At 44.7% G+C, this 13,960-nt stretch overlaps 1 protein-coding gene across 1 annotated transcript; it reads right to left on the reverse strand.

The window, feature by feature from the left end:
- Window positions 1-4,114: 4,114 nt before the first annotated feature.
- LOC26526024 lies at window positions 4,115-5,877 on the reverse strand. The gene is made up of 2 exons (XM_026981993.1): window positions 4,808-5,877; window positions 4,115-4,239 (listed from the first exon to the last, which is right to left on the reverse strand). Exons 1-2 carry the CDS (start codon window positions 5,793-5,795, stop codon window positions 4,115-4,117), a joined length of 1,113 nt encoding a protein of 370 aa, XP_026837794.1. The 5' UTR covers window positions 5,796-5,877.
- Between the last annotated feature and the right edge of the window lie 8,083 nt (window positions 5,878-13,960).

Below are 13,960 nucleotides of genomic sequence, written 5' to 3' on the forward strand. Positions count from 1 at the left end.
CATTAAAATATTTATGGGTTATAGCTCTCGCTCTGACCAACGGAGCGTCAGATGGACTGGTCGGCTTGTAATGACCATACATAGCAATTGGTTCTCACGTTCGGGCCACAAAAAAAGCGACAGAAACAGAAACGCGTTGCCAATTTGGCGTCATCGTTCAACCTGAAGTGGAAGTTGCAGTTAAAGCTGTGATTCCAGCTGAATCGGGTGCTGAAGTTGTCATTGTCATTGTCATCGTCACCTGTGTCTGCGATTCGGATTTTATGTCTGGCAGCTGCTGAAAGTATCTGGATATCTGGAGGAGCAGCTGTGCGAAGATCGATTGGGGATCTGGAATCTGCACCGCAATTTATTCACTCTGGCTATTAATTACTATAACTTAGTTTTCCATCCTTTTGGTTAACCAGATATGTATAAATTGGACGGCAACTTGCTCTTTCCCAACCTAATGGGTTAATATGCAGTAGCTTCGATTTGTATGTTCACCGAGGCGTGATCACAGTCACAGTCACTGTCACTGTGAAGGGAACTGTGAGCGGGAAGCCTGAAATCGCCGTGGTCCACCCCTAAAAAAGAAAAAACAGTGGCCACTTCGATGGCTGTCTTGTCATTTTTCTGTAAAGACAATTTGTTTTTTTTTTTTTTTTTGAATGGAGGAGTCTCGAATGTTGCTGTTGTCGTTTATCAATTATGACAAATCTTTGCGCATGCGTGGCCAGCGGCGTCGTCAACGCAGCTATTTATAAAGTTGGTAAAACTCTGGCCCCTCAAAGTCCCCCTATATGATCTCAAAGCCCGGCTCTTCCTCATGTGTGTGTCCGTCCGAGTGTCTGTCCCATTCCGTGTTTCATTTTAATTTGTAATTATTTCTTCAGCTTTTTGCTGCTGCTGCTGCTGCTGCTGCCTGCGTTTTCCCCCCTCTCGTATTATTTCAAACGATTCCGTGGTCGCTGTTTGTTGACTTTTCTCGGATGCCTTTGCATGTCGGTTGGTTTTTTCGAACTTCATTTGCGCTTCGGTTCGGTGACAAATAAATTAAGTGGCAGCCTCAACCAGAGAGGGAAAACAAGAGGCAAAAACCAAGAAAATAAAGAGTGCCCCGGGGCACTGCCCAGTATTACAACAAAATCAAGCAGCCAGCAGCAACAAGTGGCTATCCTTGAGGTAGCAAGTAGCTCGACTGGAAGATACCTTGGTTTTCATTGGTATCGTAGTGTTTATTTCGGGATTCTAGTCGTTTCGTGGGTAAAATTATTAAAATTGTCTAGCAATAAATGAAAATTTGAACTGAATTTTACGCCCAGCACGTGAACTACAAATTTGATCATGCCCGGTCGTATTCCTCAAAATAATCACAATAACTAGTTGCAATTAAGAGTAAGTCGCAGGTTGCTGCAACTTAAGAACGCCCCTTTGAGATTTATTAAATGTTCGGTGATTGGAGCAAGGTAATTACTGACAATGGCGACTCTCGAGGCTAAATAAATGGTTTCCCCTTTGATGGAGACCTCAAAGAAGTTTAACTTATATGATATATATATTTTGTTTTTGTTTTGTCACTTTTGTTTCTTAAAGTTGTGGAACACTCTTATATTTAAAATCACAGATTTAGTGAGCTAATTCTGAGAGCGGTTATTCTAAAGAAAATAAGATTATATGGACTACCGCTACCTTAAGACCTCACACATCTGAAGTGTTAAGTTGGTTTGCCCAGAAAAACTACTTCACGCTCCATTGAGACCCACACAGTTTTACCGACAACTCATCCACTCAATCAAAGGACCGATTCTGCCAACTTGAAGCCAAAATCAGCTGCTACTGTTTTCGGTTTGAAGGCAAAAGGTGCACTTTGGCCACAGCTCGTTTATTAATTTGGCATGTGACAAATTGTGCGTTGGCCAGCAATTAGAATTGTGCCTGGGCGACGGACAAGTTTCGAGGATTCCCTGGCAACTTGTCTTCGCTTTAGCTGATTTCACAAAATTTCACTGCCGAGACACGTACAAAACGGCTTCGATCTCTGGCGTTCTGTGGATTTTCTGTGCCGATTCCGGGACTGGGAGATTCTGGGAGGAAGGAGGACGATGGACGGAGGACGAGGAGCGTCAACAGACGACAAGTGGCACTTTGGCGCATTAAGAAAATCTGTACAAGTGTCACTTTGGCACACAAATACACAGGAACAGAAGGAACCAGAAGGAACCAGAAGCAACCGCGCCACGAGGAGAACTGTCAGCTGGAGGAGATCGGGGCTATCGGGTGTGTAAAGGAGAAAAGCCCGAATGGAGGTGGGCTGGTAGAATTATAACGCCAACGTTCCGGTTCCCCAGTCAAATGCAATGCCACTGCACAGCCAGGATTATGCTGGGCTTGTTTAATCGCCATAAATAAAAAAATGAAACAACCATAATACGAATTTGTCCAGTCATCGGCATTATTTAATGAGTTGCCAACAGGTTGCCAGGCGCAGCCAAACCAAGCGGAAAATCATCGGCTGGAAGGTGGAAGGTGGAGGCCTTCATCTTCAGTTTCGGTTGGAGGTTCAGGCTCGGGCTCGGACTCGATCTCGAACTGGGATTCAGGCCCAGATTCAGCTGAGTCAGCGCCGCAAACAGAAGCCAACAGCCAAGTCCGTCAGTCAGTCAAGCGGCCTACGCCCGGAATAAAACGCAGACTGGCTGCGATTCCAAATCCGAGTCCAAGTCCAAGACCACGAACAAGGCCCGATCCACGTCCAAGTCCAGCCAGTGGTCCTGGTGCACTGTTAGAAAATATCCGGGCCTTTATAAATATGCAATCTAAGTTGTCCCTAGAAAATGTCTTTATGTGGGACTGCTTGTTTCGTTTTTGCCAGTGTATGGAGCGCAGGGCAACTTAGTGATATGTAAATGCAACTTGTTGCTGATGCTGCCTCTGCCGCACTTGACTTACCCTCTGCCGGCGTCGCAGCCGCGTCGCTGCGTGTAATGTCAATTTGACAGACAAACTGTCGACCGTTTGAAGCGTATGCAGCTACTGTCTACCAGCCACCGATTATGATTTGTTTGACGTTGTGCGCTTCTTCTCAAGACGCCGGGCATGTGCATCTTGCTAGCAACTATCAAAATAGCGATAAGGTGCCCAAAGTATCTACACAAGGCGTAGATACGCAGTCATTAGGCCACAAAACGCTATGGCTTATCCTGGCAAGTTATAAGCTGCTTTAGGAGAGTTTTTCGGCATTTCGGCACATTCCAAGCATTTCTAAGCACTGAACACACGCCCCAAAGGACTAGCTGCAAGTTTTGATCCACAACTTGAAAACCTCTACCCAAGAGATCCTGCAAATCTATTCCCAAACCGATTCGAGGAAGAGGAATGGCAGCTTGCCTACCATAGGCTACCACTTCAGTTGGAGAAGTACTCGAAGTGCCACTCCAGTTGGTCTTAGGGATTACACTTGTATGGTAAACACATACAAATATATACAGCGAGATGTCTGGCGTTGGCATCTACAGCATTCAATAAAGAATGTTTGCGATTTTTATCTTGCTGCCGCCGCGCGCGCCTCACATTTGAGCTCTCTCACCCCAACGATCGGTGATCGGGAGATACAAGATACAAGATACACAGTGCGGCGTCCGCCGAATCACCCCAATCCCTCCATGAAATACCCCGGAATACACCCGAAATCCCCCTTCCCAGCGATCCCCATATGGACGGTTGGCCCCTTGGCTTAATACTCATAATTGATTAAAAAGAAAATTTCCATGGCATTTATGCGTACCACGCCACTCATACACACAATGTCGAGTTGTTGACAGCCTCCGATGGAGTTGGTTTAGTGGCGGGGTGCACTGCAAGAAATCTCAGATGTATCTTTTACAAAACCTAATACTTTTAAATTAGATCAAAAGCACTGCCAATAAATAAAACTGACAACTGCAACTCGCTTTCTTTGTGCAGACCACATTAGTATACAACCAGTATAATGTCAGTAATTTTCCTCACTGTAGCAAAAGGGAATTGGGGTTTTCGTTGTTCTGTTCTGGAGTTGGCACTGCTGTATTGTATGGTGGCTGCTGGTAGAGCGTTCTTTGGAAGTAGTTGTCGAAATGTTTTTATTTGTTATCGATTAATCGCTTGAATCAACAGGCCAACAGTCGTCGCATTTGTACGGTGGCAGTTGCCCGATTCCCGACTCCCGACTCCCGATTATGGTTTCATGATTCAGAGATTCGTAACTGAGGAACTCATCCCCTAAGATATGCATACGCGTATGCGTACTCGCATGTACCTCAAAGATACACAGATACTCTCGGCTCTTGGAAATGTTGCTGTGTAATTGTTTTGAAGTCTGAACTCGCAGATTGGTAGCAGACTGGCTGTCAGCCAACTCGGCCTCCAGACCCAAACCCAATCCCAATCCCAATCGCAGTTCCAAGTCCCCAAGTTGCAAGACAAAACCATGTCGGTGATTCCGAAGCCAACTCACCCAGCGATTTGCGGGCCTGTCAAATCCGCTGATTGATCGATTGTTTGCACACGTTTTTGTGAGCGCATTTATTGAGTATTTTATTAATTTCAACTGATCGATGAGCTTGCCGCCTGTTACAATTGCCGCTCTTTTTCCTCGTTTAACTGCTGGTCTTTTTAATTGTGTGAAATCGGAATAGGGGGTCTTAGGACTGGGGCTTTTTTTTTTTTTTTTGAATGGACTTTTAATTTTTAATTGGTAAATGAGCCTTTGGGGCGTGCTACACAAATTCTTTTCACTTACAGGTGCATTTGGAGCATTTTGTAGACAACAAGGCTTAAATTAACTTACAAATACTGTTCAAACTATGACAGCGCCTTATTATCAAACTCGTCCTTAAATAATCTCGATTGATATCCGACTGCGATTGGGTTATCCTTGGAATGAGATCGTCCGACACTGAGGCGTTACATGAGGGCTGTGTGTCCGTTTCGAGTTCTTCGTTCCCAATGTCTGCGTACAAATCATCGGAGGCCAACTGCTCCTCCTCGAGCCCCTCCCACTGTTTGTCGATCGCATCGGGTTCCGGATTCAAAGTGAACCTGGTCCTGGGACGCAGCCACCTTGTACATCGCTCCGGATCCTTTCCTAATCCAGACAGAAGTTTATTGCGCCTGTACTGGCAGTTTTTAGGCCCACGAGGTAGCTTCTCGTAATCCACCAGCGACTCATTAAGTTCCAGCAACATTTTGGCACAACGACGCCAGTTCATCCAGGACTCCTCGCTGGTATTGTTCCACGTGGCTGAGAAGTAAGGATGCTTGCTGTACTTGCAGAGAGGTTTGATCAACATGGGTGGGTCAAAGTACATGGGATCATAGCCCACGGCTCCCTCGCACACGGGTGGCTCCATGATCTCCTTGGCCCGATTATATATGTCCGGCATTACGTACTCGAAGATTTTGTGGGTGATATAGGGTCGGCGATTAACACGCAGCGTGTTGGGCAACTTGGTGTCCAACAGAACAGGCGGATGGATTAGGTCCGGATAGGGAAATTTGCTGAGATTCATCAGCATTTCCTTGCCGGTAGTCTGGAAATCGAATTCTCCACCGGGCAAACACCAGTCCCCATAGGCAGTTGGATCCTGTTGCGTTACGGTGGAAGTTGAGCTGCCCTCTGTTTCGGAATCACAATCCGGAGTATATTGCCAAAGGAATGACCACCGCTCAACCGATTCCTGCACCTCGTCGGGTGTCAAATAATAATCCTCGGTATTCTCTTGTTTAACTGAATGTCGTCGCAATTGCTTCTTTCTAATCACCTTACTGCGACCCATTTTCGCGTTTATTTTCTAGTTTTTTATTTTTTAAATTATAAACATCTGAGGCTGTAATTTTATTGGCGCAAACTTCAAATTGAAATCAATTGTGTACATTAGAAGTCAGGCATATCAAAATGACAGCTCTCTCTAGCTGTTGATCAAAAATAAATACCATAATTTATAAGTGTAAAACTAACTGCACATTATAGTTTACGAGTATGCACCACAAGCGTTTTCCTCAAAAAAGGGCCTTCCGAATACCCCGAAATCGATTAGTGCGGCCAACAAGTCGATAAGATCATAAAGAAGTTATAGGTACTATAAGCTGGAAGCTCTTCTGCGAAGCGATTGATTGTGTGTGGCTTCCATTGAAAATTGGCTACCGACCACACCATATGGGGCAACTAGATCACAGCCCATTGTATCCATTTAATGCGTGTAGATCGAAGGGCTAAGATAACCGGCAGTTAGTTGGAGAACCTTTCGGTTAGTGGGCTAAGCTTGAAGGCGACAATCTCGTGCACCCGAAACCCGCTACAAAAACGCGGAAAAAACGTATTAAATACAAATTTCCTGGTAATAAAACAGAGAGGCAACTCTGGCTCTGGCTCTGGCCACTGGCTGCCAAAATAAAGAAATAAATCTTAACGCCCAGAGGGCCAGAATGAGACAACGAATCAGAATTCAGAAATCGGAATCGGAATCGGAGTGACTAACGTATCGCCGCCGCTGCCGCTGCCGCCAGCCTTTATTGTTACTTTTGTGTATATACTCTTGTATCAGCGTGTAAATCTCGCTCACACACCAGATGAAATACGGAGACGCGGCCCAAAACCGAACTCAAGTCGACAGAAGTTTTATTGGAAATCTGTACGCAGAAATAGTCATCACCCCATTCCATGCCCCGTCCCCCGCCTACCGTCTCCATCCTCATCAACATCATAATGATCTTTGGATTCGGATTCGGATTCGTATTCGTATTCGGATTCGGATTCAGCCGCATCTTCATCTGCCGCCTGATCTTTTTCTTGTTTCTGATGCCTCAGATGCATATCGCTGTTCGCGCTGGCAATAAAAATATATATGAGCTGTTGATGACTGCATATAAAAAGCAGAGGGAATGCTATGGCCGAGTTGCTCGACTATCGGATACCCCTCACTCAGCTGAAGGCTGCCGAGCGATGCATTTCATCACAATTTTATTCACAATTTTATGGGTTTTAAATTACAAAATCGACAATTACATGCATAAAATCGATGTAGTGATTTAGAATATTTACAGGGTGTGAAACGCTTGCTTCTTCCTGCTGCATAGCTTTCAACCAACTGATATACCCCTGGACTGCACGTGTAACGGGTATAATTATACGAAACTGCCAGCGAACAAACCCACGGATATACTGTGATATATGTGTGCCGATGCAGTTGACTCCGGGTCCCAAGTCGAGGAATTCGGAAACAGTGCTCTCCTGCTTCCCCAGAAAATAAGCGCCAATAAAAGTGCGATCAACGATCGAAAGGACTCAGAGATTTCTAATTATAAAGGATAATAGGGGTCGTTGGTGTCATTTTGTTAATAAATGCACTATTTTGAGTTGACTTAAACATTTTTTTCCTGCATTTTTTTCGTTCAAATCTAAGCAACTGATATATTGCAGGGTTAACCATGACGAACTCAGTCGAAAAGTTCAATGAGCAGAACATAAGTAAGCTATCCAATTGCCACTTTCATTGATGCGCCTCTTTAGGGGAGAAACCGCAGTGAATCTAATCCCATTCCGCATTGCCAAACCAACTGGACCTTGGTCAATTCCGTTCAGTCCTCGTCTTCGCCGGCATTTAATTGCAATCATTTTTCAATTGCAACAAAAGGCAAGCGGAGACAATGGGCCACACAAAAGGGCTTGACAAATGCGTATCCAAATAAGAATCGGTATCCAAATCGTTATCCAAAACCGAAGGCATTCAGGCAGGTGTATGTGCATAGGTAGAGAGAGAGAGAGAGAGAGAGAGATAGACGGTTGGGATTTCCTGAAATCAAATCTAGCAAATTAGACCAAAAAACCATACACCGAAAACCAAACTAAGACCGATGTCTGTCTATGGCAAAATGCTAGTTGTCAGCAGAAGACTAAAATTTTAAATGCTCTCCAGGGGCGTCGAAAATGGGAGGTTGCTTGTGGGTGGCGGGCTCGGTAGGCGGTGGTCGGAAAAGGGGGAGGGGCAGTGGAAAAGCTAGGCGGCGGAGCGTGCCATCAATACGGCAAACGACGACAAACGCAAACTTAGAAACGACTGAGTGAATCGACGATGGCAACTACTGCGGCGACGGCATTGAACAGAAGCCAGAGCAACATATCTGCCCCAGTGACACCCCCTTCGTCATCAGCCCCCCACCCGCGCACACAACGTCCCTCCCTCCCCGCGGAAACGGTATACTCGAGGTACGGATACACATGTGCACTGCAAAAAAAAGGTCAAACAGGGCTTAGCTCTCTAAAAGCTGAGCCTAAAAACCAGCTGAACATTTTCTTTGAGCATTAATGGGGTTTTGGAAACAAAAGTCTCTCTCTATCCACAATCGAAGTGCAAAAGTATACGAGTGTAGCATGTATTTTGCGCAGTGTTGCCTGGATCGGCCTTGTCTAAACTGCTGCCTCAGTTGGCAGCCAGTTGGCTGGGTGTACAATTACCTTAACGCATCGACAATTATACGAATGGTTGGCTGCTGCCACTTGGGCCTGGGTCTTTGGCTTTGGTTCGGAGCATAGCAATCTGGCCAAGAAAAAGATGGTGGTGTGCCAGTGGTGGTGGGAGGGGGGGCTAAAAGGGTGGAGCGGTTTTAGCCGGCTGTTTTGGACCAGCCCATCAGGTGCGATATGCGATACGCAAGCGACGCGTCGACGGTTGAGACAATTGCGCCACAAAACGGTTGCGACTGGATGCCCCAGAAGATTGCCTGCCCCACTCTGCAGCCACAACAAGAAGACTATGCGGATCCACCGCCCCCAAAATAAGAATAATTCCAACAAAAAAAAACACAAATTATGCTCACATGCACAGGTACATTTACCTATACACGTAGGCCGAGCGTTTTTGATTCTACCAAACTTGTCAAAAAGAAAGTAGAAGCAGTGATTATCAGAAGAGCAACTGGCAAGGTGTAATTTCTTTGAGGAAAGCCGTAAGTATACAAAATCAGTTTTATTATTTCCGCAAATATTTTAATTATTTGATTTTGAAAAATTTCGTCGCTGTTATTTTATTTCCTGTCTATTTCCTTTAAACCAAATCATATAAATTATTGCATTTACTAAAACGCCACAGAAGGAAGGCCCATTATTGCCTTTGGCGATTTCATTTGTGCGGGTACAGTGGGCGAAATACCGCGGTTGCCATGGCCAAATCTCCAACCACTGTGCGGCTTCCCCACCAAAAAAAAAAACTGATTGAATTGAGCCAGGCACTTGGGGCACACGAAAAATGATTCCATGAGCGGGGGGCGTGGCAATGCCTGTGGCATTCATCAGTCGAAAATATATGTATGTATGCATCATACATCTATCCAAATGTATGTGCAGATTGGATTAAATTGTATTGAAAACTTTTGCGCGCCCACAACCGAAAAAGATTCCTCCGCTCTTTCCACCAACGGATACCCTTAGCAATTGAGAAAGAGACGGGGCAAATTGGGTAGATATCCAGCAAAAGGATGCAGGCTCTATTTACTTTTTAATTGGCAAAATTAATGCAATGCAATGAAACGAAGCCCGTCGCGATGATACGGGATATGGAAAAAGTTTGCGGGGGATAAGGGATAAGGGATATGGTAGATGGGATATGGGATACGGCATATATGGGACTTAAGCCAAGCCAAATCGGTATAAGATGGTGGTGCGATGGTATCGTATCGTATGCAACACATTCGACGGGGGGATTCCCATTCAGATTGGGGTTGATTCGGTTTGGTTTGGGGGACGCGGGATGCCGATGCCAACGGCACTTTGTTGCTGTTGCTCTGTTGCTGTTTTGTAATTCTAAGAAATTCAATTTTCAACTTAAAATCCCAACGCTTGCCGTCTCGCTCTCAACAAGTGATTAAGTGAAAACCAACAACAATAACGAAAAAAACCAAAACAACAACAGCAATAACAAAAAGAACAACACTAAACGGAGCACATGCAAAAACAAAAACACAAACAGAAGAGCAATAAAAAATATAGAGAAAAACAAACTAATAATGCATGGGGCAGACCGAAATAGCAAATACCCTTCAAGGACTGTAAAAAATTATGCGTAAATGTAAATTCCCCAAAATCAACATTAAATTATTAAATTGGAATAGTTAATACATACTGCAAGCTAAAATGAAACCTTAAGTTTTTCAAATAATTTGGCTTGCTGCTAATAGTTCACGCTGCAGCTAAAATTGTATATACCCCTTGAAAGGGAAGTCTCGAAAAAAGAAGCAAGCAAAGAGACTTAAATGTTGTTGGCGGCGTCGCGGTTTTGATCCACTCGCATAATGATAATGAAGATCATGACGATGACGATCTGGGACGACGTTTTGGCATTGGCATTGCCCTGCGATCCCCCAACCAGCCAACCAACCATCCATCCCGCCGTCAGTTCGTCCGGCTGGCAGTCAGTCAGTCAGTCAGTCATTCAAGCAAGTCAGTCACACATATTGAAATAATTATTATCTGCATTTCGAGATCGGCACAGCGCGACTCCGGAGCATCGGCATCGACTTATACACTTCGACTCGGAGAGTTCGGCATTTGGCCCCACATCCACGGCAAATTGAAGGCCATAAAAAATCAACGCATATTGCACACTGTCAATCCAACATCTCTGGCACATGTACTGAGAAAAACTGGATGGCTTGGCGAATAGAAAACTGCACTGCGAGAAGTGCTTAGCGCAGTTGTTTAATATTTGATTATTATTTTTTTTATAAACTCAGTTTTCTCAATTCCCGAGCTGGGATGCATTTTTAAGCTATTTTCCAAGTGAAGGCAATACATTTTTGCTCTGTACATAAAGGGAGTCAGTTACGGACACACCTCATTAGCAGCGCCCTGCCCCCAGAAAGGGGCACTTCGCTCCTTTACAATATCCCCCCAAAAGGAAGTGATAATCCTTTGACAAAGGCAGCAGCCACTCCCTATCACCGCAGCTCCCGCTCCTTGTTCCTTTGAAAACCTGAGAGATTTCGCGCATTTCGAACGGCGCGTGAAGTGAACAAGAAAATCCGTGCAAAAATAAAAAAGAGAAAAAAAAAGCAAAAATGAGAGGCAACCCCTTGGCCCGTTTGGAAATTCCCCAAAGAATCAGAGAACCGAGGAACCAAACCAAATGACAATACTCCCCCTTGTAATGCGACGTGTTTGCCTCAATTCGAGCATATGAAAACGGTTTATCTTGCTCGATTAAGTTGCCTTTTGAAATGAGAACTGAGCCAGCCAGCAAACACACAAAAAATATCACGAAAGTTGGGGGAATGCGCAGGTTATCCCAGGAAGTTGGAAAAGCACGACAGGAAGCAATAAAAAATCGAGCTATAGGAAATGGCAGGCCCAAGATATTGAAAATCGTTTTGGCCAACAACAAATGTCCTTTGAAGCGATTGAGGATGTTCGTCCTTAACAATGGGCACAAAGGCAATTGAAAATGCTAATAAATGAAAGAGGCTTATAGAAGCTGGAAAAGTTGCCAAAAATTCAGTAGGTAAATATGTTTTTCAATTATTGATTATACAAAATGTCGTCAGTCCCATTGATTTAAAGTTTGCCAGAAGTGCAATAATTGGTCATCGATTGAATCAGTACTAAAAATATCGATTGTCTAACTTTGTTGGCCTTGGCAGATGAGTGTGGCGAAAACCCCCTGTAGATTAGATAACATCTGGGGGCATAAAAGACCGATCGCTACCGCTTGGGTGTACCGATGGGTGTATTTATGTACCTAGGACAGTTACGAGCGTAACAGGCCATAAAACTTTCACCGATAGTCCGATAAACATCAATGGGCGACCATTTCCCTCAATGGACAACAAGGGCAACAGGTAGCCAGCCAGCCCATCGCTTTACGATCGCCATAAACCCAGCCGATCCGAAAGGCAGGAGGGAAAGGTTTCAATTACGCAAGTGTAGCATCGATATATCGTGAGCGGGTTGTATCCGAAAGTACGACCGATACGATTGTAACAACCGATCCGCCGCAGACAGTAGCAGCGGCGCCATAAAACGATTTTCCAAACTGGCGATCATAAATCCGAAGAACTTTACGAGTGCGTGCGATATTTTACGACTTTATTAGATGTCATGGTAAATATGGGATGGGAAATGGGAAAATGTCAGGGGGCATTGGGCAATGAGGCAGAAGGAGGTAACGCCTCTTCGGCTGCCGATGGGAATATAATTGCTATCTGATTTAGATGTCAAATGCACTCGTATTCGAAATGGGCAATTCAGCCGATGCCAGGCGATATAAAAATCCAGTAGTTTATACTATAAGCTATAAAGATTATAAAGAACAAGGTATAGGACAAGGCACTGAAACCCATAATCAACATGATCTCGCATCGAAGCCAATTTAATGAAATTTTCGATCGCTGAGCGGAGATCAGCTAAGAAAATAAATCATAATTCCGTCGAGGCAATTATCCTTCCCCTCGGGTGAACTTTGGAGCAACTCTTTCTCGATTTCACTTCACCTTGTGGGGACATGGGGACATATTTATACTCGCAACGCCCACACAAGGATCACCGTACGATTTTGAATTCGCAAAAACATCGGGCCAAAATCGCAAAAGAGCCAACAACAAGGCGGCGATGACGCCCCTCTAGGGACAATATTTATAACTTTTCTGGCGCGTCTCAATTCATTTGGGTCCCGCTCCTCCTCTCTGCTTCTTTCTCCGATTTTTGCCAGAGTGTCTGCCACCTACGTAAGCGTATAATTCGTTTAGCGTCAAAAAGCAGTCCCAGCTAAAAAAAAAACACAAAACAAAGCAAAAAAACCGAAGAAAAAACTGGCAAACGCAAACTTAATCAGTCACTTTAACACCCAGCAGCCGCCACTTACACACCGCCAATGGCGAAAGAGATGGCCTTATGGGGAACAGAGAGAGATGGTCGCCAAAGTGCGTGAGCGTCGAGAAAGAGACGGGGCATATGCATATGCCCAAGACTGGAGGATCGGTGGTAGACTGAAGAAAGACTGGAAGACCCAGAGACTGCGACTGCGACTGCGACTGCGTCTGTCATGGTCGATATTGCGTTGACACCAAATTTGCATTAAAATGCAATTGTGAACGCAGCACTCGCGACGCGTCTCTCGTCTCGTTTCGCATTTGGATCGGATTGGTTTGGTACACGGTAAGAAATGCTCCATACTTCTTATGCGCAAACGAGCAAAAAAGTTAAATGAGTAAAGATTCATATTTGTGAAAATCAAGTGGCCTTGCAAGTATGACTTTGAACCACATGGTTCAAAGTTGAGGAGTTTTTTATGAAATGCACATTTATTTGCGGTGCAGTTTCTTGGGTAGTGGGTAATGCATCTTTAGTGTCTATTGAGCAGGACATTAGTCACGTGGCTGGTCGTGGGCAGAAGTGGAGTGGTGATGGCAGGGTTGGTGGCAAAATGCGACAGACACAACGCCGCAAAATATCAATTAAATAGCAGAAAATAGAAAGTGAATTCTTTACAGGCAGTTCAGTACCGCTTTGATCTTGCCTGGTTTACGATCTTCCGGGAATCGCAAATAAGTTCGGAATTCGGATTCGGGATCGCAGGAAGGGAAAGGAAGTCTGACTGACTTGCAACACCAATTAAAAATAGTTTTGACACATCGCAAAGTCGCGCCATCGGGGCAATAAATTAATTACGAAATTGCCAACAGAGAGAGATGGAGAGAGAGAGAGAGAGAGAAAGCCCTGCAGATGAACTGAATTGCATTTGGAGATTTTCAGATTTTATGGCCATGGCTTTGCGCGAATTGTGACAAGGTGGGCGTATGGTATTACATGCCCCCGTGTGTGTGTGTGTGCACTCCAAAAATCAGAAAAACTGCCAACTTGTGTGTGGGCGTCTCGCAGGCTTCCCCACACAGTCTTTCCGATCCCTCAAAATCTTCCATTCCCTTTTCTTAGCTCTTTAACACAACCAGGAAT

This window comes from Drosophila erecta, unplaced genomic scaffold (assembly GCF_003286155.1).
Source record: "Drosophila erecta strain 14021-0224.00,06,07 unplaced genomic scaffold, DereRS2 tig00000126-arrow-pilon, whole genome shotgun sequence".
NCBI classification, from domain to species: Eukaryota; Metazoa; Arthropoda; class Insecta; order Diptera; family Drosophilidae; genus Drosophila; species Drosophila erecta.